Source organism: Barbatula barbatula (genome assembly GCF_947034865.1).
Source record: "Barbatula barbatula genome assembly, chromosome: 24".
Taxonomy (NCBI): Eukaryota; Metazoa; Chordata; class Actinopteri; order Cypriniformes; family Nemacheilidae; genus Barbatula; species Barbatula barbatula.
In genome coordinates, this window is record NC_136787.1 from 13163246 (window position 1) to 13189291 (window position 26046).

The following is a 26046-nucleotide window of genomic DNA, read 5'->3' on the forward strand; positions in this document are numbered from 1 at the left end:
CCTGGTGAGCCCCCTCGGCTTCCTCCGAAGGTAGAAGGGGACATGAAGGTCTGTCGACCATCTCTACAGAGGCACACACAAGCATTATGTGTGACTAATGAGGTAACAGATGGTCAAAATTAGAGAGACAGTTCACCCAAGATTGTTGTTTATAGCCTAACATTAGAAAGCATTAGAGCTGCTCTCTTTAATAAAAGTAGATGGGGACAAGGGCCTGAACTGAGAAATGTGTCTTAAAGAAGTAGTTCGCCTGCATCTTTAACTCACCCTCTTGTCATTTCAAACCTGTGTGACTTTCTTCCGCAGAACACAAAAGAAGATATTTTGAAGAATCTATTGTAACCAATGCAAGTGAATGGAGGGCTGTTAACAACCTTCTTTTGTGTCATAGAAATGACAAGAGGGTGAGTAAATGAGTAAATTATTTTTATTTTGAAGGTGAACTCCTTTATTCTAGTTTGATAGCCGTAGTTGTCAGACTTTTAATTTTGATGTGAACTATTTCTTTAAATGTAATAGCAATGTAAGGTGAATGTAACACCACAAAGGCCATTTAATTTAAACTGCTGAGAAGATGAGGTTTAGAGAGGAAACGAAAACAGCACTGATCAGTGGTCCATTGTGTGGATAATGACAAGATTCATCTACTCTATGAGCCATAAGGTGGGGCTGTACAGTGCAAATAACGGCATTCAGAGGGCTATAAAAACCATCCGCTCAGAAAATATGCCAGGCCAACACAAGGAAACTGCTAACATGTGCTGTGGGATTCTTGACTAGACCTCAGGATAAAATAGACAAAGTAATAGTAGTACATGATCACTACTCTGAGTCAGATTTGTCAACTATCCTCGTGGTAGCACCATTGTAATTTTTCCCACTATGGTAGTTCATGGTGACCAAGAACTGTTTGCTTTCCTACATTCTTCAAAATATATTTCCCTGTGTTCATCAGAACAAATCATGTTATACAGATTTGGAATAACTTAAGGGTGAGTGTCCCTTTAAATGTTTAAGTATAGTCAAATTGCATGTACCAGTAATTTCAATTAACTCTTATTTAAATCATATTAAACTAACTTTAAAAATCGGGTTGAATCTAGTGTGGCTTATAAAGAAGTTTAAATGGCTTTATTTTGAACAAAACAGCCTATTGTGCCATGACTTATTGTTCATATGATATTTAAAAGCGTAGATCAAAACAAGTTACTCAAGTGACTTAAGCTGGTTTTGTGCATCAACTGTTCATTTATGATTAGTAGTAATGTTGTACTTTTTATCACAACAAATGTCTTATTTTAAATTTTTGCAGAGCGTTTCATGCTATTTTCTACAGTTGGGGCGCCATCTATTGGTTAAAAAGTATCAACGCTTCCCAATATTAAAGAATAAAAGCCCAACAGTACACACAATGTGCTCAAAAAAGCAACACACGAGTTTAACCTTAGACTAAATCACAACTGTAATAAGGGAAAAGGTAAATGTTTGGAACACCTGGTGATGTCTCACGGCTTATCTGCATTAGGGTCTCGCTCATACTGTGCATGTCAGATGATCCAAATGCATCGCTGAGACTGACAAACACAACACAACACAACACACAACACCTTAAAGTAAAGCTTCAGGCTTAAAATACACAGTACACAGCTTCAAATTCATACCTGATCTGCCGATCATGTGAGGGGTGGTTTAAAAGCGTATTTACATTTTCTAGGTTTTCCATTTCTAAATTCTGGACAGTGGATTCCAACTCTGAGATCTTCCTTACATAGTTGGCAACCTAGCACAGGAAACTGCCCACATTATATTATCTTTCAAACACAAAGAGATTTGCTTACAGCAATACATATTGTGACGTGACATCATCATTGGCCAAACCTCTTTTTTAAGCCATTCATTGTCTTTAAACTCTGTTTTACTGTCATGGTCAAGGATCTCTTTTGCTCTCTGAAACAGAAGGACACATGCATCAGAACAGAATGCGTTCGGGGGTGATCTGATGGTCTTCAGTAAGCCACATAATTGTACCTTTTCGGAAAGCTTTATTATTTCATCAGAGCGCTGTGCTGTTTTTCTGACAGTGTCTTCATAAGCCAAAGCCAGAGATCTTTGAAAATATTCTGAAATAGACAGCTTTATGTTAAACTCTGTAAACTGTGTATTGATCTGGTCATTGTTTTTAAACTCTGTGCAACAGTTCTATAACAGGAACACTTCACCCAATACTATATTTTATGGCATAAGATACACACCTGACATTTCCTTGTATGTCCTTTCTGAAGCGGCAATATGTGTTTCCAATATTTGGATTCTTTGTTGGTTTTCCACGCTTTCTTTATTTTTAAACTGCAGCCATACCGGCCTCTCTTCCCGAAGCTCGTTCGCCTGCACCCGCATCCTCGCAAGCTTACAGTGCAGTTCTCTCTCAAACAAACGCACACACAACAAACATGAACATATCCACAACTCTTCACAAACATTAGGTTTAGTCTAAACTTGAAATTCTCTTCACATCCACTACCTTTTAGTCCATTCTCTTGATTGTGTTTCAGCTTTAGGTTTTCCTGGACGGCGTGCTCCATCTGCTCCTTATTCCACAGCTCCTTCTGCTCCAGGTCTCTGTCCTGCTCCATCAGCTGGTTATGCAGTTCACATACGCGACCATGCTGCTCCTCTTTCAGCTGCTCCTTCTGTTGACACATGCAATTTTTATTATTCTTAGGAAAATTTCAAAGAATAAATGTGCTGTATGAAAATATGTGCCTGAGCATCAATGTATACCAGCTTCACCAGGCGTTGGTTTTTGTCTTTTAGCTGGTACATTTCTTCTTTGTAATCTTGTATCTCTTTTCTTTTTACCTCAATTCTGTTAGAGATAAAAAAAGGCTTATTTTTAGCATAGTGTAGCTACTAACAATAGTAGTAGGCTATATCGAGAAGGCTATTGAGACCATTTACTTACTGGAACTGCATGAAAACATCTGCAAACGACGTTTTATTTATTGTTTTGCTCATTTTCAATTGTCAGGACGTTACTTTACAACCCTTATTATGAAAACAAGCAAACGAAAAAACAAATCTGTTTACACGTTGTTATGGAAACTAAGTGCCGCTCTGAAGTCAGTCACCAGGGGGCGATATCAAGATTCAAAGAAGCTTTATTGGCTTGATAAAACATTTATTACATTGCCAAAGCACTGGGAAATCACATATAAACATGCAGAAATAAAGTTAAGATAGAAATCAAGTAAAAGTGTATAATTATCAATATACATCTCAATATCAACAGAAAAAGAGCAAAGCATTGATGAAAGTTCTCAGTGAGGATGACACGTGTGTGTTGCGTCCGTGTTTTGTTGTTCTTCACATCATATAACTGATGGGCGATATTCACACCGACAACACCCGAGGAATTGTTTAAATAAAAGTTTAGACCACTGATCTATAAATGACTGGATTGTTCATATCACCGATGCTACTTCGCCGCAACGTTGGTGTCTATTAAATGAATAGGGATTTATCAGATATTAATGATAAAGCATCAGGCTAGTTTACCAGTCTCCGTTTTTATATCTGTCTCACATTCTTACAACGCAAATGTCTTAAACATGTGAATAGTCCGGAATTTTCCCGTTTTATTAGATATAGAGTGAGTGAGGTTCATTTGTATTACTAAGGCTCGATGAGCAGACTAACGAGACACCTCGACATATGACAGCTGTGCTTCTGAAGTCTAAATACAGATAAATACAGGCTGTATTGTTCTTTAAGATGAAGCTCTATTTATAAAAATGTAAACATATGCCTACTCCTGCAGTAGTTTCTTTGCGCAATCTAGATATTTGTATAGATCAGTGGTCTACTCTAGATTGTCTTTACAAGTGATAGTATTATTTTTTTTACATAATACTGGTTAAAACTGTCAACCATGATAAAGACACACACACAAAAAAATTATATTTAGAAAACTATAATGGTCTCGCTGTGTTTTTAATGGTAGGCCTTAATGTGAATGTTATCTGGGAGAATTTAAAAGTGTGTTATAATTATTCATAAATGTTATAAATAATGTATTTACATTTTTAATACTTTAATATGAATTAGTAAAGAACGGTAATGCACATTTCTACCGTATTTTTATTAAGTACTTCATTTATTCATTTAAGACTATTCAATATCAAAATATAACAACGGACAAGTGTCTTTTATTCTATTTCTGTAAAAAATACGTTGAATTGCATTGAATGCAAAAACTCCTTATAGGCCTACTTCAAATAAGAAGCTCCTAGGGGGTACTAGCTGACGTTTAACAAATAAAACACTCACAGCATTACTTTAATAAACTATGTATTTCATAAGGAGGGACAAAAGACAAAGTTAAGCGGTGATTTAGTGATATTTATTTGTATACAGAAGATTCACAGGTGCCTTATTAAAATGCACAGTTTATTAAAAGTTGGGATTTAAACCATAGTGGCCACGCCCCACGGGGGTGTGTGTAAATACCCATGGTGAGCCTCTTACATCCATAGCATTTTTGGACACAACCTATTGAGTTATCTTTAGACAGCAGCACTGAGACCAGGGCACGTGTGTTCGTGTAGTATAGGGGAATAACTTACATGCCACACGCACCTTGCTTTAAAACTGGCTTGCCAAACGATGGATGAATATCCTCAAGTGTTCAGTCAATGGGATATGACTGTACTCTAGTTCTTCAGATGTTAAAACTGTGCAGTGACGGTATTTGAACAAATATTCTTGGGCTTTCTCTAGTTTTGTTTCTGACTCTTCAGGGGGGTTGGATTAAGCAAGATTGAGGTAAACATTTTTAACCTTATTTCCTACTGCTATGGTTAAAACATGTAAATATTTACAATTCTTAGACTTCACATCAGTTTGAGTGTGTATGAGTTCTGCGTGCTGTGACAAGACTGCCGAGGTCTGTTTCAACAGGCACAAAGTGCATTTCATGTTTCCCTGTTTTTATGTCTAGAGTTTTATCTCTGGTGCCATTCTGAATGTTTCCTGCCTTCCTAATCTGTTAATGTTGGAAAGCTATTAAGGCAGGAATGCAGACTGTTTATTTACATCCAGATCAAATGCTGAGCAATATGAGCACTTTCACTGGGGAAAACACAGTGTGTCTTTTTTTTAAAGTAGCCTGAAAAACTACAACAAGACAACAAACTAGATAGCAGGCTAAATTGTTAATATTGTGTAAAGTACTGCTAAAAGTGTGATGCGTAGTACTGCTTAAAATACACCTGGATTTTATCAACAAGCTCAAACCAGGTGGCGACACTTCATAGATTTATGGTAATGAGTATACCTGTGGAGTATCCAGGTATTAACATCCAGATGGTTGTATGTGACCTGCCCCTTTGGTTCAGTGATGATGTGAATACATCTCACATTTGTAATGTATACGGCAGCCGCAGAAGCTTAAAGTCCAAATTTTATTTTAAGCAGCATTTCTAGATGTATTGTGGTCATTCCAGTCCAGTGTCTGTTGAATTGAAACAAAATAAAATTTCAGGAGTGACATAAAGTCATCCAAAAGCAATATGCATTGAATCTGTGAAAGAAAATAATTTACAACTTTTCCTAAATACATGTACAAATACTCTTGTTTTGCTTAAGAGTGCATATGAACTTGTTCTCTTTGCCGTATTTGAGGTCTAACAAATACAGAGCATCGTTTCTCTTATTTTCACCTGTTTCTCCGGTTTAAACTTTCTGCAAATAGAAAAAAATATATATTTGGGAGAAATATTGTTAGTTATTCACAGTATGAAACGAAAATGATTATTTTACCTAAACTATGCCTATAAATAGTAGATTCCGAAAAACTGAAAATGGTCTTTGAAAGGGCATCTTATTTTTTTGTTTACATTTCTTTGTTCTGCTAAACACAAAGGAAGATATTTAGAAGAATGTCAAACAGATCTCCACTCCCATAGTATTTATTTTCCCTACAATGGCAGTTAATGCAGGATTAGATTAGTTTGGTTTCTGACATTCTTTCTTAATATCTTCCTTTGTGTTTAGCAGAACAAATACATTTATGGACAAAAAATACAGGACAAAATAATTTTGTCGTTGAAATTGTAAGGATGGCTTGCTGTATCTGTTTGCGTGGGATAAAAATGTCAAATCATTCATGTTTTATATGAAAAATTATTTAAGGGAGCTTCCACATTTCTTCTGCTGCAGGTTCAGAGTTGTCATGACATGCCTTTTACAGAGCTCATAAAATCATGAATGCTGGTTTGAGTTATTATGTGTACTGAGAAATCATTAAGATATGTAATTTGAAGTAGCTTATAAAAAATATAATTGGAAGCTTACATTTGTGATCATGCATTTATTTTTTGTGTTATTATAAATAAGCGTGGTTTTGCCAAAACATCTTTAATGAACAATCGGTATGACAGAGTGTAAATGTTTAGATTAGTTATCAGTTTACCTGATTTCATTTTCAGTCTTTTATAACACGATGCATTTTCTCTAGAGTTGGATGTGACTCATATAATGGGAAAGTAACAGGCAACCTTCCTCTTTAACTGGAATGTATTATCAGGGCCGTATCTCGCAACCCAGATGTGTCTCAGCAAGAAATGTGTAGTCTGGTAGAAACATGTTGCTGTTTACAATTTTTGTAATTGTACAATTGTAAAACAAATCTATCAGACAGAGAAACAAAGATCTGAATCTGAAGTCTGAATTTAGACGGTTATGTTAGTACAGAATAAATAAACAAGCCGCTCAGCCTCACCCTCTAGTCATGAAATATGTGTCTTAGAAGCAAGCGTGGCATTTCAGAATATTTTAGCATTTTAGATTATTTTTTCTTCATGGCTGGTTTCTTATACACTCCAATGTGTCACATTTCAACTGTTTTCCAGTAAAGAAAAAAAGATTGTTTAAATTGATACCATTTGTGTGCCACCACATTATCTGAGTTAAGTGTAATTTGATTTTGGAATGAAAGAGTCTTTTACTGTCGTGTCTGCATTTCTGGTTCAGAAGCATTTGGCAAACTTCCTCTGACAGTCATCTGACAATGCTATGTCACATGTTGAGCACACTGTATGGACCGTCGATCTTGCATAGCGATATGAAATGTTGTGCAAGAAAGCATGGATGATCTCTAAAGCCCTTTTTATAGAATTCATTGGGTACAATTAGGATCATGTGATGGCTCTTAATGGGCTAGAAGAATTTCCTGGAACGATATATGTACGAGAGCGAACAGTCAGAGCTTTGCTTACAAAGAAATATTTTTGGTTGTCACTCTTCTTGTACGTCCCATGCAGGTTTTACAGGTCTCCTATGATGTAGGGCATCAGTGAATCACCAAGCATCACTTCCCAAAGTCACCCAACATCAGAGATGATCTGAGACTGATCTGAGATCCGTTAGGCCCTCTTACCAAACTCACAATCATGATTGACCTGAGCTATCTGACAAACGAGGAGCAGGGAAAGATACTGGCCGTGCTGAAGAGAGATACTGAACTGAAGAACTCAGAAGAACAAAGAATCAAGTGAGTTCGAGAAGTTATACTGTGGGTTAAGAGCCAGTCGAGTTCCAACTGACTTCCAACACTTAGGACGTTCTCACAGTTAAACTGAATGGAGTAATTGGTTTACGGTTCAAAGTATGTCTGGAATTTGTTCACATGAACATCACTGTATAAGCTCGCTGTAATGTTAGACAATAATCTCAAGGTTTCAATTCAGTGACTGAAGGTTTGCTGAGAAGATGGTTGAGACTAAAAGATTAGAGTTCTTTCTGCTCATACTTTAGTTTGTCTTGTAATATACTTTCATTGATAAAAATTTTCTAAAACATGGAACATAGTTATATTAAAAGAACGAGTACGTGTGTCCAGATATATCGCATCAAAAACATTTTTATAATCTGTTGCCTTCAGGAAGCTACGTAAAACAGAGAAAGATAAAAGCAGGCTGAAGTATTTGACTGGGGAGTGGTTCTATGAGTCAAAATATCACAGACACAGAGACAAGATCCATGTCTCGGAAATCATCAAAGAGTCGATGGGACTGCGAAAACCCGTGACCATATGTAAGTGATGCCAGCAGACCATCTGACCCGTCTGCAGGTTGATATCAAACAGGACGGGCGCTGGGGGCATATCTTGTTAATTCTATTACATGTGTCCAGTGTACTTTTTCAACAGTTTCTTTTGTGTACTTGAATTTATATTATGTCAATCAAATCATTTAATCAAATTACTCGCATGGAGAATTGTGGTAGAAGCACAAAGGGTCTGATTCCAGGGAACCACACATACTGATAAAAATGTATAACTTTAATGCAGGATAAAAGTGTCTGCCACATGTGTAAATGTCAATGTGGTTTCATTAGATATTTGGTGATGCCCGCATAACAGAAGGTCTTTCATTTCAGTTGAACTTTCTCAGAGATGGGACGAGAAAGACAGTTTTGTGAACCGTGAGAAGAGAGATGTTTTCATTCCTCCAGAACTCGTAGGGCTTATTGATGAGCTATCCGCTCAATACCAGAGTGACAGGTGAGCATTTGCTTATAATGACTATTAAGATTAAAACGTTCCCGCTAAACGTTTGAATCGTGCTTGAATATCAATGATGTTCAATTGTTCTAGTTTTTATCATAGTCTTGATATTAAAGCATCTGTGCCGTCATGTTGGTTATGATAACTGTTCAAAATATTTTAAATGTTGCATAACTAGATGTTCTTTCTTATGAATGATTTCAGGCATGCAATACGGTAGAAATACAAACTAAATTAATGGTAGAAATCAAAACAAAATAAAAGAGGAAATACAAGATTACAGTTTCTTCTCTCAGAATTCTTTGGCTGTTATCAGTGCTGAACACATGCTGTTATTCTGCTTGATTAAAGGATTTCACAGAGTTTCTATGTTTTAAGCAAACAAACACAGCATCCGCACTTAGCCTGATGGTGCTGTTATCAATAGCATCATATCTGTGTTCCTGTTGCTCAATTGGCAGAGCATTGTGTGAGCAGCACACAGGTTTGTTAAAAAGACATGAATCTGAGCTAAACCTGTGATATGTGTGCCAGTTCTGATTCATGCATTAAATGCAAAACCACCCCTTTGTTTAGACGGATATTAACAATATCACCCCCAAACAGGGTGGATGATCGTCATTCTCTAGACACCCAGGGACAACAGAGACCTCAAATCAGGGTGCTGTACATACAAATTCAGTTTCTGACTTCTGTTTTTTATGCAAGGTCATTTTATTAAATGCATGGTTCCCTGTGTAGCCCAGACAGAATCCCTTCAATAACGTGAACTCGCAGAGAGTCACAGACAGGCGTATCAATGGAGTGAAGGAGGCTGACCAGACACCTACTGAGGGTGAGAATATGTTCACTACTATTCATAAAACAGATCCTCAAATGTATTTATTTTCTTTTTAATCATGTAATATTCCAGAGAGTAGATACCACAGATAAACAAGATAACATATATGGTATATTTTTAATGGAGTGGATGTTCTGAAGATGAAAGTAGATTTTTTGCAGGCACAGTAAGTTTGTTTAACAGACCCTCTTTGAAAACCGCATGAGTACTGCATCTTGGCTGTGATGGTGGCTCTACACTGGGAGTAGTAACTATCTGCATGCATAATAGTTAATAAACGCATTATTTAATCAAGTTTTAAACTTTAAATATGAGAGATTGTTCAGTATATCAAATATATTTTTGAGACCACTTTGTGAAGACATCTAAAGGAAGAAGGAAAATGTGAGGGCATGTAGGAATAAGATCAATAGTCTGAAGTACAAAGATCATTAGTCTAAAGTACAACAACAGTTGTCATACAACTTCCGATTAAACTATTCACAACTTGTAGGATTAAAGCAATAAGCCCCAAGAAGCAGTGGGTTACAGTGCATTTTATAACAGCTAGTGCGTTATGTAAAATACCCTTAGATAAAATGCCCTGTAACCCACAATAAGCAGGGCTTATTGCTTTTATAAAACTGTTATTTCATACAGCAAGGTTTATATGAAGCTTAAGAATCAAGGACCAGAACTGACCATTTTATAATAAAGCATTTATGTGCTAAGATGTAGTTTTATAATTTACACTGGATGTAGTGTGTGGCATTTAGTGATATTAGAATATGTGGGAAAGCAGCATGCTTTGAAATTGTCTGGTTGAAAGTTGAAGCATATTGTAGTAGTAGGGTTTTAGCGGAGATTATATGGAGAAGTATGTGGCTTTCTAAGTAGCTAAGCTATCATGCATGACCAGTCGGTACCTCATACATAGAAGGTAGTTTTATGAACATGTTTTTCAGCTGTCGGGTCAGTCACAGGCCAGGAGAATGTTGTTTTGGAATGAGTAAACGAGCCGACATAAGTAAATTGTTTAAAGTAAAAATTTACAGTTCCTTTCATACGGTGTATTTTTCTTCAAAAATGACTTTCTTGTATGATCAAATGATTTAGTTATGTTAATTATTGTCTTTTTTAGTTTGAATTGATAGAAACCAGTTATTTCAGGTGTTACCGAGTTTATTTTGAAATGGGTATTTTTTGCAGTGTAGAAACACTGATTTTTTTGTTTTATTTGTGCAAGTTTTAAAGTAAACTTTGCTTAAATTTTTTGTAAAGCTTTTTTCACACAGTTTTTTAAAGTAAATCTGACTTATTTCTTTTATAAAATGTCCTTTCTTTAAAAAGCTGTCGCACAAATAACACAAAAAATTAAGTGAATCCTACTACTTGTTTTTTTGTTCACAGTGCAGTACAGCAAGTATGTAATGTAAATTTCTCTCTGTGCCAATACCTTCAAACTGCTTTCATATTCTTTGGTTGCTTGCAAGCTTTAAGTCTACTTTATGCGTTCCACTACATTGCTTTACCATTAAGTGTATGCTCAATTAACAGATACCACAATGCTATTGTAGTATCCGGACTGTTAATTGAACTAAAGAATGAATTCATAGTCAATATATGAATTCAGATTTTTCCACACATGTCCTGTATGTTTTTGTTCTATGTAGTGCTGCTTTTTTATCCATCTCTTTTGTTATTTTCCAGAGCATCTTGCTGCTGAGAGCTATACTTCCCTTAATGCTAATCTAAACATCCAAACCCACATAGGCACTCAATGCACAGTTAAACCAGTGCCAAAGAAAAGACTGCTGCTGTATTCCTGCAAAGACACTTCCACAGGTGACTCCAGTAATGAACAGGTCATGACCCCCGCCCCAAGAAGCATCCTGAAGCACAACAGCTCCACTGATTCTAAAACTGGCTGCGGCCAATCATCTGTCACTATCAGCCCCACCAGTTTTGATTTGCCCACCAGCCCTCTGCTTTTCCTCTGCTCTGTACAGTCTGCCGCTGATTGGTTGAACAGGAAACAGGCCCACTTCTCCTCCATTGAGCAAGGCAAGCACAGCGTCCTAGATGAAGTCTGGTGTCCCCTAGTCGGTGATAAGATACAAGACAGAAGTGATTACATGAGCAACAGTGTCAACAGTTGAAGAAAGCAGTACAGGGAACTAGCATAGCAGTTTCATACACCATAATAATCAAGAGTTTCCCCCATTGATCGGCACGTTATCCATGTCTGTGAAAAATGTGCATGTTTTCATATCATCACACTAACTGCATGTGCTTGGATACATACAGAATATGGTTTCTATTCTATGTTGGTATTCTGCAAATGGTGATTGGTAAATAAGCATTGCAAGAAATGTACTAAGAGTTTTAACTGCAATTTAAATATGTAATTTTTTATTATGTGTTGACAGGAACATTGATCAAGCTTACTCAGTTTAATATCTTAACAGTTTTCAATGCTTTGTCTCAGAATCAATTGCATTTACATTTGTATTTGTCTCCACTACAGATTATCATGAGCTTTGTGCTAAGCCTCAGTCCACAGAGGTGTCCAGCTTCCGCTCCACTGCTGATATAACAGGTAAAGGTATTCAATTGAGCAATGAGTGCCAGACCCATAAGGTAAAAGAGGAAGAGGGTCGCTCAATTCCTAAGGTACTTGAATGGCTTTGGCGAGATTCCCGAGATCGGACGCTGACAAAACCAGTCCAGAGAGAGAAGAACCAAGGGGAACCAAAGGACTGTGGAACACCAGACACCAAGTCAGGATCGCCTGTTGTACAGCAAAAGACTATGCCATCACCAAAGCCACGTAGGGTTTTTTTTGCATTGTTTTCAAGAGCAGAGAATAAAGACAAGAGTCTTGACGTTTTAGTAACTGATGAGGAAGCGACAAGTCAAGAAAAGTCAACTTCAGAATTTAAGCCTGAGGCAGGTGTTAATATAGGTCTGCAGGATGACAACACAACATCAAAAACATTGCAGGAGGAGAATGGAAACAAAGAAGGCAGTACTGTTTGTGAAGATGGTTTTCAGAAAGAGATATTCCGCCAAACTGAGGTACCACCAGGTAGACTTGCCAACCTCAAGTCATTCTGGGAAAGAGGTAATAAAAGGCCCAACATACCAAGCATTAATAAAGAAGATGAAAAACAAGAAAGTGAACCATCCCCACTTAAGAAAAATGTCCGCAATGCTTTGGATTCGAACATTGGTCTATTAAAGTCCAATGAGGTGTCTGTCATATCATCAAATCAAAATGAAATAACTACTGATTTCAAAAGCAGTAAGATCTCAGAACACCCAGTTACTAAACAGCAAACAGACTCGATTACAGCTGATGTCAAGCCAGTGTTATCCAGTTCACTCCTAAAACACACAGATAATACTCCAGACGATAAGCTGCAGGAGGATGCTCTCGCTGAGTCTCTCTCCAGTGATATATCTGAAGACCTGAAGAAAGAAATCTCCACTTTTAAAATGTCCCTCAGTCAACAGGTCTCAATCGATGATCTCAAGTCAATTAGGGAGAAGGAAGAAAGTGGCCTTAGTGTACTTGTATGCTCTAAAACACATGAAGAGTCATCTTCACAATGTTCCTCAATAGAACTTGATATCAGGTCAGACAGTCCAGATCTGATGAGTTCTCTAGACCAAATGAGTTTCTGTTCAAACAAAGCTGATGGTTTGATTGTGAAAGAAGAGGAGATTGAAATGAACAAGAAAAAACAAAGACTAAGCAGAGTGTCAGAACAAGAACAAGAACAACAAGATATCAGAGGTAGAGTACCTTACACAGTCCACAACACTTGTAATTTTAAACCACAGGCAAATTCAGACAAACACTCAGGTCCTTTGACTCCCCTTGGAAGGCTCTCAAAAGGTCAGAATGAGAGTCAAGAGTTCACTCACATTTACCAGTCCAAAGATCAAGATCTGACCAGAACATCCAGCCCTTTACGACAATTTAAAGTACCTCCCAGAGACTCTTATCCAAAGAGTGAGTCAAAGAAAGATAGCTCTAATTTAAGAATCTTTGCGAAAGATATCCATCCAGCTAACAAAAGTGCATGCACTGTAAAGGCCAAACCAGGCCAACCCTATGAAGACCAGCCCTCACATTCATTACACTTCTCTGGGAAAATATGCAAAACTAATAGTTCTGAGAGAAATCCCCCAAGACAGCTCAAAGCTTCTTATCATCCCATTAGACAGTAAGCCATTCCACTCCACAGCTCCTTGCTCACAGGTTTCAGCCTCTGGGCAGCCGTGTATGTCAGCTAAACATGGGAAGACCTTAGAGGAAGACATTTATGTAAGACCCACCATGCCTAAAGAACGAAAGCTGTCAACAGACTCTCAGTCAAATGCTTGTATGGTCAGGTCATACATTCCCCTCAGTTTACAGCATTACCTACGCATTTGACTATAACATTGACACAAAATGACACATTTTTGTTCGTAACATAATTAAAATATTGTCCCTTTGTGAGGATTATTCTCTCCATACTATTCCTGTTGAATTTTATGGGCCACATTAACAAAACAGTCATGTGACCATTTAAGCCCGGCATCTACATATTTATTCAACTATTCTCACAAATGCAATTAAATAATAATATAATATAATAATACATTTTTTATTTACTTATAAACATTGTGTTTTACTGTATGTATTAATTAACTAAATTTGTCTTTTTGACACGAATCATAAATCAGCTTGCAACCATTAAAGATCTTAAAAATGTGTTGGTTCGTGAAAAAACAATATAACTTGTCAGTGTTAAATTGACATTTAATTCAAGTTTGTGCATATCATTTTTAAATCAGAAAAGCTTTTTTACACAGTTTCTAATAAGATATATTCATATATGAAAGACTTCTGCTTTAGTGTTGTTTACACATTATATGATTATAATTTGATATGCACTGTAACAGGTGACGGTGAAGAAGACCGCCCCATCAAAGCTGCTCTGGAACATGCCAAAGCCAGACCCATTTCTATTTCCAAGAGTCTAGAGGACCTGGGATACACCCCCTCATGTAAGTTTCCTCTCTTCTGTAATGTTCCTAATTATAAAGTACATTTCCGTCATTCGAGACTGTTGCCATTTTTGGCCATGTTGAGGCGATATCACTTCTTTAAAAGGGATAGCCTTTATTGTCCTCTGTTGGATGGGAGAGGACATTTATTTCAAATCAAACAATAGTGTATCCAAACCTTCTTTTAGCAGTAAGGATACTTGCCGTTCTGTTTCATATTTGACCCTTAGTCTTTCATGTATATTTTACCGTGTCAGATGGCTAATGGAAAGCATTAAGACACATGAAAGTTTGATGAGTTTATGGCTTAATGCCAGTCATTAAATACATCGTGTACTACCTTAATGGTAGATATGGAGTAACTGGAAGTTTATTATTGAAAATCACAGTGTTTATGATTCATGGGCCTTTTACACGTTTACGGATTTCTCAGCAGCGGAAGTCGTCATAGTTGGGTAAACATCTATAACGGTGAATGGGAGACCACCACAAATAATTTCCCTGTATTCTCATTTGCTCAAATAGCAAAAGAAAAACTCAACGATAGTGTTTTCACTACTTGAACAAAAATAGGGAGTGTCTGATGACGGCAGTCAAAAGAGAGAATGATGTCAAATTTACAGTGATTCTCCCATTAGCGCTAACTATTTTTTTATTTGATACAAATGTAATATTATACAAGGTATAGTGTTATAAACATACATGAATAAAACATATATAAAAAACTTTGGAGGATTTACGATGCTGATGACCGTTGAACGGATCATCATAGGCTTGTGAAAAAGGTTTCCATGTGGGTTTTATGTGTGCCTCAGTGTCCGCAGTGACTCCGAACACAAAAACATCTTTCTCAGACTCGGAGCAGATGAAGATGCTGAGTATGTCTGTACCTGCTTTCAATCACCATGAGGTAAAAATCTCTACTTACCCATGAGCCTTGCCATATTATGACACAAAATTCTAGATACTAAAAAGCATGGTGATCTCCAGCTTCAACCCTTTGACACGATTCTCTGGATTAACTATAAATTGTCACAGCTTTACATGCATGTACTTTATTATATGTCTCTGTGATTAACCTGCACAAATGTTAACCATCTTGTATTGTGTGTGCATGTACAAAATAGATGGATTACAGAAAAACTGACTGTGCATCAGTGAGCAGTTTCGATTTCGACATGCTGAAAATATACAACACTTCCTCTAGTATTTGCTCTGAAGTGGCATCCATGTCTTCTGTATGTGACCCCTGTCTTGTACAACCCTAATAATGCTCTTATATCACAATTTAACATGGCCACCCATTTTAATCCATTGATAACATCATATTATAAGCAGCTTCAGTATATAGTGGATCTGTGTCTCTGTGTGTGATGTTAATAGGTCACTGGCAGTGAAATGAGTATCTACAGTAGTGAGTTTGGTAATGTGGAGGTCAAAGGCACAATCCAGTTTGCCATTCACTATTTGCAAAAACTGGGAGAGTTCCACATCTTCGTGGTGCAGTGCAAACATCTTGCCGTGGCTGATCATAAGAGGAACCGGTCCGACCCGTAAGTGCAGTAGTGGAGAAAATAAATCTGATAATATTTCTCACCTGTAGAATGTCTTTGAAAGGGCTAAAGGATGGTTCATAACAACTTTTTAAACAAACACTTAAATTGTTTTGGATGTTTAGAAACATAAATATTTTCATTCTGCCCCAATACATAACAGCTTTTATTTATATTTGAAATTCAGGTACGTTAAATGTTATTTATTACCCGACAAAGCAAAATATGGAAAGAAGAAAACGTGTGTGAGGAAGAAAACGCTGAATCCAACATACAACGAAATTCTGCGGGTATCAGAATTATAAGTGATGTCATATGGTTGATGACGATTGTTAAACCTAAATCACCAAAGTTGAATTTTGTCTTTCCAGTTCAAGATTCCAATGGATACTTTAAAAACTCAGAAACTAAGCCTCTCTGTGTGGCACAATGACACATTTGGCCATAACAGCTTTCTTGGAGAGGCTGAGCTTGATCTGGCTGAATGGGACTTCAATAACAAACAAATGAATGAATATCTACTTAAAGGAAGGGTAAGATCACAAAAAGAAAACATGGCTTGGATAAACTTTTTGTATTACTGTATCACAGTAATGCACTGCCATAAGACTAAGTGTGTATTTTTCGAGCAGGTTCAATTTCCTCCCAGCCCAAAACATTCTGCCTGTAGCGAAAAAATAGGAGCAGAGATGAGAGTCGCTCTGCGTTTTCTCTCACAGACTTCTGACAGTAAGCAAAATAAACTTTGTTCCATTTTAAAACTGTTTATAAAGTATTAAAATATTAATTGTTCTCATTGATGTTGACTTTCAGCTTACAAAAACAAAGTGAATGGCGAGGTGCAAATCTGGGTGAAAGAATGCAAAAATCTGCCTATTACCAGAGGTTCTATCGATCCTTTTGTTAAATGGTATTCATTTCATCTTTCGTTTGATACGTTTGAATGTACAGGGCACATTTTTGTGCTATTTGTATAAAACTTCTTGTAAACTTTGCATATTGTCTATTTTACACCGTTAGAATAATAGTCCTAATAGTGGAATACTCAGAAAAATATATATATGTGGAACTTAATGTCTAAAATGTGCCTTATTAGCACAATCCTTCCAGATACCATCCGAAAAAGCCGTCAGAAGACCAGAGTGTTGAAAAAAGCATGCAACCCAGAGTTTAATCATACTATGGTGTATGACGGCTTCAAGCCTGAGGACCTGAAAGAGGCCTGCGTGGAGCTTACCGTGTGGGATCATGACCGACTCCACAACAACTTCATTGGGGTTATTAGGCTTGGTCCTGGTACAGGTAAATAAAGGGACAGGGACAATGCCACCACTGCACAAATATACAGTCATAATTAAGAAAATTAAAGCACACACCACAATTTGTATGTTCTGGTGAAACTGTTGTCTTATTATATTACAGGTCAAAGTTACGGCACTGATGTGGACTGGATGGACTCTAACGCTGCCGAAGCAGCCCTGTGGGAGAGAATGATGCAGTGTCACAATGAATGGGTGGAAGGTGTACTACCTTTGAGAATGCTGGTTATGGCTAAATAGTCCAGAATTTTGAACACAAAAGGAAAAGATAAATGAGCATAAATTGAAGAATATGTAAGAATTTTGATGTATGAACTGGATCATTTCTTTTTTTGTTATTTTACATAGGCCTATACATAAACATTGGTGGTTTCTTGAAAGTATGGATACGGAAAACATGCAAAATATGGTCATTCAAAATACTATGCTCTTTGGTTCCATATCTTAAAAACACAAACAAATCATAATTTCAAGTTATTATTTTTTTATAAATTGCTTCTAGGAATGTTGTAAAGACACTGCCTAATTACGATGTAATTTAATAAACCTTTTAAAATGACAAACTAACTCGTGTTTAGGTTAAAATGGATGCTGAATATCTTGGCTTAATAACAAATAAAAATACTTTAATACCAGATATGTCGGATTTAAGATATTTCCCAGCCCAGAAATCATTTCTGAAGAAGCGCTGTTTAAATGTTACTAAATACCCTCAATGGGAATCTGGGCGTTATTTTCTAGTTCGAGGTGGGAAATACGAGGTGTCTGGAACACAGTTATAAACATGCGTATGACGTCAATTATCGTGAGAAAATTCTGCACTCGCAAAGGCCATAATTGAAATCAATAGCTCAAATAATCTAACTGAGGAGGCAAAGCAGGTTATTCTGGAGGGTTTGAGAGGCGAACGGAAACTAATAGCTCAATGCATGATCCATTTATGGATTCAGGTTTTCAGCAGATAAAACAAAAACAATACTGTTCACTAGGAAAGAGTCATTGACACACAGATAAAGATGTATAGACAAATTATTGACTACATTAAAGTTTCATTTTAAAGGTGTGTGGTTTGATGCAAAATTAACATGGTATGAACATATTCAAAAGCTTGATACTAAATGTAAAAATAATTTAAATGTCATGAGATGTCTAAGAGGATCAGAGTGGGGAGTGTGTAGAGCTGCAATGAAAAGGACGTATATAACACCGATCGGATCAGTGTTAGATTACGGATGTATTGTTTATGATTCAGCAGCAAAAACTTTATTGAAGAAATTGGATGTGATACAAGCTCAAGCTTTGAGAATTAGTTGTGATGTTTTTAAAACGACTCATGTAACTGCTTTACAGGTTGAAGTGGGTGAAATGCCATTATACTGTAACTGTACACCAGGCGAAAGCAGTTAACTACTGGGTAAATCTAAAAGGTAATGCAGGAGACGGCCATCCAACAGTAAAGGCACTCCTCCCATGCTGGGAAAACGAAAGGTCTAAACAGAAGTGTTTTGCTTGGAATAGTGACAAAGTGGCTGGAGAAATGTTTTCAAGTCGGAGAAGATACATTCCTATAGTATCAACAACGCCACCTCGGCTGTCTCTTCAATATACACTGATTTTAATATGCTTGATGTAGTAAAAGAGCCTGGAAACATTATGGTTGTGGTGGTGGATGGACTACAAACTGAATATCAAGCATTTACTCCTGTATATACTGATGGATCTAAAGACCCTTATACAGGGAGAACAGATTTCATACAGCAGAGATGATGGCAACAGCACTACAGAGGGGACTCACATGAAAAAGGACATACTTTGTTCGAAATCATGTTCTGCATTAAAATCGTTGCATTTTTTTAAAGGAAACAGTAGGATTTCGAATTTTTGAAGACCATTTTGCACTCCTTTCCAGTAGGTGGCGGAAATACGTCTTTTAAGTTTGGTTTGCCAACCACCATTAAACCCTAGAAGAAGAAGAAGAAAGAAGAAGAACATTCTGCGCTCGCTCCTCCTCGTGAAGCGACGAAATATCGCGGTATTTCGCAGCGAAGCCCGAGATTCGCCATTTTAGTGCGTTCGAGTGTCGTCGTGAAGGTTTCTGGTGCTGCGTTCATACAACGTCAAACCCGAAATACAATTGAACGTTTTCGTCTTTTTGTTAAAACCAATCGTTGTACCAAGACGTCAGCATATCATTTGAGGTAAGCCGACTTGTTTAGCACAAGAATATGTATCGTATTTTTTCCTTTTGTGAACTGCTGTGTCACGCAGATAATATTGTGCAATTGCGGCCTACTGTGCAGTGAAATCGTTTGTTTGGAATAAAATCAGGGATTGATTTGGTATAATACAAATTATATAAACTTAGAAGTGTCATTAGCTTACTTGCCCACTTTGTTCAAATAAATAAATAAGCAAGCACTATTCAAATGTTAGCTTGATGTGCTAACCAAGAAAGAAAAAATATATTTGGATAAAGTTACGTTATCTTGTATAATATTGAGATATTGTCTTACGGTAAAATATAATATCTACAATAATTTATATGTACGTTATATGTTTAATGTACCTAAATACTAAGAAAGTACACAAGTATAGTAGTTAACAGCACGTGGCTTCATGAAACTGTCGAAATGGATTGATTGAAAGGAGCGTATTTATTGAATAAGTTAACTCTTGTCTTAATTTTCTTTCAGTTTCTCTTGTTTTAAAACGGATTTAACTGGAAACACGGCCATGATCACCAGAAAAAGAGGAAGAAGCAGTCTTGCCTCTGACGTCACATGTACAAGTGCCTTCCCCGAGAGTGATGATGTCTCGATAACCGGTAATACAAGTGAAGTAAACACGCACACGTCTCCAGAAAGTGACAGCAATGATTGGGGCCTGGATGACTTGCTCGGCTCTGATTTTAACTGGGACCTGGATGACAGCGTGCTTGATTCTTTCAGCAACTCCGAATCCCAGATGTCGGCCAGCGATGAGACCAATCAAAGCATGGCAGCTGATGCTCCTGCATACCACAAAAGAGGCGCAGTCCAGCGGGCAAAACTACAAGATGCCTCAGTTCGGATCATCAACAAGAATGCCATTGCAGCGAGGATGAACCGTTTAAAGAAGAAAGAGTATGTCAGTGGCTTGGAGCAGAGAGTTGTCTCCTTGACGTCGGAAAACCGCATTCTCAAACAGGAAAACGGGAACCTCAACAAGAGGGTGGAAGAACTGGAGAATGAAACTAGGTACTTGAGAGCCGTGCTGGCCAATGAGAGCATGCTGGCTCAGCTGTTGTCTAGATTGAGCGGTGTGAACGGCATGAAATTCTCTACCTCGCTTTTCCAGGAATCCAACGAGAACGACCACGATTACGCCATTCCCAGGAAGAAGGCAAAGGTAGAGGACAAAGAGACTGCGGGTGGCATCTGCCTACATGTGGACAAAGACCACGTCTCGGTGGAATTCTGCACTAAATGTGCGGAAATGTCAAGCTTGTCGCTTAAAATGTAGGGTCAAGTATTTTACCTTTTCAGCGTTTCCTGAGACTGAACTTTGCACGAGATGTAAATGATCATTGAGGGGACATGACAATACTAGTTGTCAAATGTAGAGCTAACTGTTTAAGTGTATGCAGGGCTTGAATAGCATGTCTTTTGAACCTGCTTTCAATACAAGTTACTGCTAAACTTGTTGACAGTTTTCTTCTAGGTGCTTGGTCCGCCATGCTGGATGAATGCATCACAGAACATCCATGACTGCCAGAATCCATGGTAAGGATCAAGATATAGAAGACTGCACAGAAATGGTTAACTCCTAAGATGCAGAGGAAGACAATATTGTGTTGCCAGTTCAAGCAAGGCACACGGCGTGAACTGTATATAAATCTTAGGGTTTTGTTTTCTTTCTGGTTTTTGTTTCTTTGGTTCAAAGCAAAGATAATAACAAAAAAAACAGCAATGTATTTGAGTTACATATTAGGATAACACAATGAAATGTAACTTGTCCTTTCAGTTAAAGCTTAGAACCTATATGAAAAGTTATGTGAAAACCTGTGTCTAAAATATGTAAATAGGTGATGTTTCACAAAGGGTTTATCTTTACTAAATCTATCAGTTATTATATAAGTTATCAAATGTTTGGAACGTTGATGTTGACGTCAACAGATAAAACACAAAAATATACCCTTTGTAAAACATTGCTTTTTTCTAAAGAATGTTTTTCATGTAGAATCCCTATTTTTCTTTATGCTAAAGTGGATTTTGCTGTGGGGAAAGCAGAAGAGTCGGGACCACCAGCTTGCATCATGACCTGGTAAATTAAATAAGGTAGTACGTGAAACTATGTAAGTTACAGTTTTTACTGACCATTTCTATCACACCCTGAGATGCCAGATATTTTCATGTTTATTTAGCACCATATAGTAATACAAAGTATTAAAATAGTGCACTTAACATCTGTTGAATTATTGTAAGTCATCCTGTAATGGAAAAGCAATTGGGATTTTTTTTTTAAGTAGTCAAGATCAGACGAGTAACTGTATGTTCATACCATGTTCAAAGGATTATATTGTGTGAGGAATGATAGATGTGATATGTATTGAAAATCTAAACACTGTGCAGGCACATGGCTACAGCTGTTTTGGAATAAAATGTAATAAATTTTGATTGAAAACTAATTTGAGTACTGTAAATTGTTTTTGTCTGATTAAGATATTAACTATACTCTCCTTCTCTTTTATACAGCGTTTTCTTCGCTCTCTACAAAAGCCTTTTTCCTCTCTTCAAAGTGGATAAAGAGTGGTGGTGATTTTATTTCATTAAATTCAAAGTTTTGTTTGCTGAAGACCATTGGTCATGGATAACAGTAAAAGCTGCAGCTCTTATGTTGCGGATCAACCCAATTAGTTCTGAAATGTCTAACTTTGGTGTCTGGTCTTCACCAAAAAATCTGTCCTTGGACCATCAATGCAATTACTGGTTAGATGATTGTTACAGCATTTTGTTATTATGTTGGAGATGATAATTACTTTCAGTAGTCTAGACATAGCTTAAATAACTGCCAAATCATTTCTTTTTACTTTCTACTTCGTTATGAACCGTGCTTAAGGGAATTAAGACCAAATATAAGATTGCCTCCGAGTAATCATCAAAACATGCCAAAAAAAAGTATATTTTTATGTCATGAAAGTTCTAATATTAACAAACATTTTCTCATAATCTTCAAAGAGGCTTCTTTCTGAATATTTAAAATCACTAAAGACAAATCATTATGCATTTTAAATCACCATAATGCTTATGATGCTTTAGCATTTCAGAACTGTTTGGTTGATTGTTAGGGATTGGAAACCAGTGCAGATTCGTAGGACTTTGTATTGCTATATTGTACGTTTTTTATTTTTTGAGCTTTTTTGTATCACTTTACAACAAGGTGGCATTAGCTAACATAAGATAAAAATTAACAATTTCGTTTTTCAGCTATTATTAATCCTTGTTAATGTTAGTTCATGTCTATACAGTTATTCATGTAAGTGCATAAATTAAAGCTGACTGCAACAAAGGTAGATTTTTTTTAATGTTTATTTCATTTTAGCTAATGCATTAACTTGTAAGTAAATAGCACCTTATTGTAAAGTGTTACCAGTTTTCTTGCTCAATGCATTATTTTCACTTTAAGTTGCAAACAAAACCTGATTATCAAATTCTCTATTTTTGGGTAAGTTGTAAACTGACAGTTTTAACACCACTTTTTATCCACTTAATATTCCTACTTGATTATTTAAGGGGTAACCCATTTCATGCTTTTAATGTTAGAATATCATGTAGTATTTCTAGAATTAACTAAATTATTTCTGACAATTAGAACAGTGCGTATACATGCAAAGTTTATTGTTGAATTATCAGAACAATTGAAATAAATGCATCTGAAAAAACAAAATAAGTCTTTGAATTACAACGTTTAATTTAAACATAATATTTACAATGCTTAAAGGGATGTTCATCCCAATTTTTTTTCCAACTTTATTCACCCTCATGTCATTCATAAATTAGACTTTAGTGGAACACTTAGAAATGTCTTTGTTTTGTGTCTTCAGTGGAAGTCAATCGGGCCGATGTTTAGTTTCCAACATTGTTTAAATATCCTTGAGTTCACCAGAAGAGAAACTCATACAGCTTTGGAATGACATGAGTGTGAGCAAATAATGCATTTTCAGTACCAGTGCTAACAGTCAATCATGAAGCTCTTCGCTGTCAGAATCGGGTATTTTTAGCATTTTCAGGTAGATGTCGTACTGCTTTGAACTCAAGTAGGTTCCAAACAAAGCCTGCAGGAGTAGAACAGCATACATCTTTCGTACAATGGGTTTGCTCAGATTCATCCAGAAACGCAAAACATTTCCTTTTTCTGGCATTGGTGCGCTGCTATACCTGTAAAACAATCCATTTAGATGCAGATGGAGAAAAAGTCATAACGTTTTTCACAAAAGCAATATGTATAAGTGATTTAGGACCTACCTGGTTGCAAGTCCAGCGTTGACAGGTAAGGCTAATAAAATAGGATACACGCCCCCACCAACCACACCCACCAGTGCCCCCCTAATCAGGATGCACGTGGGGCAGTTCAGATCACCTACATAACAAATACAACATTTAACACCTTTGTTAAAAAAAAGTGGGAGAAAAATCTACGTTTCCCTTTATGTAAATTAAAGCCTTACCTGACATTATAGGGTTTGTTACGGTTGCAGTGTAAAGTGCTGCTGTTGTCAAAAAGGGAAGAACAGCCATTGGAAGACTGGAAGTAAATCGTCCTTGACTGACATTGAGTGCACGTCGGTAAAGGCTATTGGCAACCAATCCAGCCAAACCAGCGTTTCCAGCCAAATATATGGGGCCGTATGAAAACAGCTTTCTGTTGTGAACGAACACAAGCAACCACCAGTTAACGGCTTCTGTGGAAAAGAAACGATGTTGATTTTAACCAAATAACTTACCTGTCGATATCAGGTAGACGTTCAAACTTTCCACTCAACATTTCGATAATCGTTGCCTTGGATAATTTCTGGCCTTGGCCCGTGTCGTTTGGAGACATCGCCACGTCTGTCATGATCTAAAAAGACAGATACTTCAACTAGATTTTAGATTTGTACATTTACGTAAAACTTATAACAGGACAGTATCAATCTGCAATACGAACAAGCGAGAAATACTAACTTAAAATATGAATATTTCACAAATATAGCATATATTTATAATTACAAATGATTACGTACGAGTAATATATCATAAAGATCGCTGGTTTGTTGTTACATCTATGGCAACCTATTACTGAACGATAAACATTTCGCTGTCCGTTTTAAAAAACTGTTTTTCCCAAACACAATTTATACATTTTCGTACTATTTCGAATACCTACCAACAAGCCTGTAAATAACGCTATAGTACTTGTATCCTCTGTTCACCGCTCACGGTCCTCAACGCCAGCAGGGCGCCGCCATGTCTAACCACATGTTCTAGTCAACTCTCACCCCGAGTTTCAGGAACAACACGGCGATTCCTATTGGTCCGTGTGTGCGCCTACTGCCGGATCCGACGAACGCCATTGGTGGGCGCGCCCTGTCAATCCCCGCGGGTCAACCCTCTCGTTGCTAAGGCGAAACTGGTGATGATGCTGCTGCTGGTGAGACTGCACCCACCGTAGAGAGTCTGCAAACCAGCTTTGCCTATAGATGCCGCGAAGAGCCATAGAAAAAAAGGACAGTGTGACGGAAAGGAGGTGAAGTTGTTCTTAACTTCATATTTGGACGCTTGAAGAGGTGGTTTGGGATATGTTTGTGAAGATTGGCATTATTACAGAGGCAATCGTGAAGCCATGCGTTATCGCAAAGCTGGATAAAACTTGCAGGTGTTTTCCGACAGGCGTCGCAGGCTGCTGTTTCGTCTAGGGGAAATACATCCTGGATAACTGCCTGGTTTATTTAGTAAAATCCGTCTTTTATAATAGCATTTTATCTGTGGTTGGATGTAGCTGAATGAAGTGATTGCGCCGATTTAATAGCAACTTGATCGGACGAGTGGGGCTTTGGAAAAAGTCCACACATTTTAAATTGACGTTTTCTTTCAAGGATCAGTGTAAAGATTTCACATTTTTTTAAAACGCCGTTTTACCCACAACACTGCGATCCACCTCGAAGAAGTGTTTACAAGCATGCTGCATTAAACTCACACAAGTTATTAGAGATATTATGCTTATTTATTAATTGTTCAGTTACCAGAGCGCACTGTTTTCTCGTTAAACATGCTCGATCAGCACATACCGTCTGAATCTGATCCAACTCAAGACACGCACCAGACATTCTCTCCAATTTGATCTAGACTATGGCCCTTTGGGGCAAAACTAGGGATTGCGAGAAAATGATACCATAATATCACTACGCCTTTCATATTTGTCACGATCGCTCTTGTTTTCCTAGTTAAATCTTGTCAGGGTTATGTCATGGATGTTGTGATGGTATGTTTCGTAGATTTGTAGTTTATAAGAAACACCAAAGGCCTTTAAGGAGTCGAAGGACGTGGGAATATTCCAGCAGAAGAATAATCCGTACATACCTCAGAGAGCTCAATACTGAAAACAAAACCAAGCCTGAACATATTCGACCACTGGAGACCAGTGTTGACATTTCTCATGGACTCACCAAGGTGTGCTGATATCTGTTACTATCGGATTATGGATTTATCTCTC

At 37.2% G+C, this 26046-nt stretch overlaps 3 protein-coding genes across 5 annotated transcripts; 2 read left to right on the forward strand and 1 right to left on the reverse strand.

Moving 5' to 3' along the window:
* The first annotated feature begins 4528 nt into the window (after positions 1 to 4528).
* Positions 4529 to 17952, forward strand: sytl2a (synaptotagmin-like 2a). Of its 2 annotated transcripts, XM_079448939.1 has the most exons (17): positions 4529 to 4821; positions 7320 to 7549; positions 7940 to 8091; positions 8437 to 8560; positions 9170 to 9224; positions 9305 to 9398; positions 11911 to 13182; positions 14340 to 14444; positions 15260 to 15354; positions 15572 to 15682; positions 15828 to 15997; positions 16185 to 16287; positions 16369 to 16530; positions 16630 to 16726; positions 16811 to 16907; positions 17094 to 17299; positions 17420 to 17952. In XM_079448939.1, the coding sequence occupies exons 2-17, from the start codon at positions 7449 to 7451 to the stop codon at positions 17554 to 17556; spliced, it is 3081 nt and encodes a 1026-aa protein (XP_079305065.1). In that variant the 5' UTR covers positions 4529 to 4821; positions 7320 to 7448; the 3' UTR covers positions 17557 to 17952. The 2 variants fall into 2 exon arrangements, with proteins under 2 accessions (XP_079305065.1, XP_079305066.1); XM_079448940.1 differs by lacking the exon at positions 15572 to 15682.
* A 1420-nt stretch (positions 17953 to 19372) lies between these two features.
* On the forward strand, positions 19373 to 21974 carry crebzf (CREB/ATF bZIP transcription factor). Its single transcript, XM_079448652.1, has 4 exons — positions 19373 to 19514; positions 20010 to 20813; positions 21005 to 21077; positions 21561 to 21974. The coding sequence occupies exons 2-3, from the start codon at positions 20050 to 20052 to the stop codon at positions 21060 to 21062; spliced, it is 822 nt and encodes a 273-aa protein (XP_079304778.1). The 5' UTR covers positions 19373 to 19514; positions 20010 to 20049; the 3' UTR covers positions 21063 to 21077; positions 21561 to 21974.
* A 742-nt stretch (positions 21975 to 22716) lies between these two features.
* On the reverse strand, positions 22717 to 24835 carry tmem126a (transmembrane protein 126A). 2 transcript variants are annotated; one of them, XM_079448650.1, is made up of 5 exons: positions 24721 to 24835; positions 24299 to 24414; positions 24023 to 24216; positions 23820 to 23934; positions 22717 to 23732 (listed from the first exon to the last, which is right to left on the reverse strand). In XM_079448650.1, exons 2-5 carry the CDS (start codon positions 24409 to 24411, stop codon positions 23534 to 23536), a joined length of 621 nt encoding a protein of 206 aa, XP_079304776.1. In that variant the 5' UTR covers positions 24412 to 24414; positions 24721 to 24835; the 3' UTR covers positions 22717 to 23533. The 2 variants fall into 2 exon arrangements, with proteins under 2 accessions (XP_079304776.1, XP_079304777.1); XM_079448651.1 differs by having other exon boundaries at positions 23166 to 23732; positions 24299 to 24429.
* Between the last annotated feature and the right edge of the window lie 1211 nt (positions 24836 to 26046).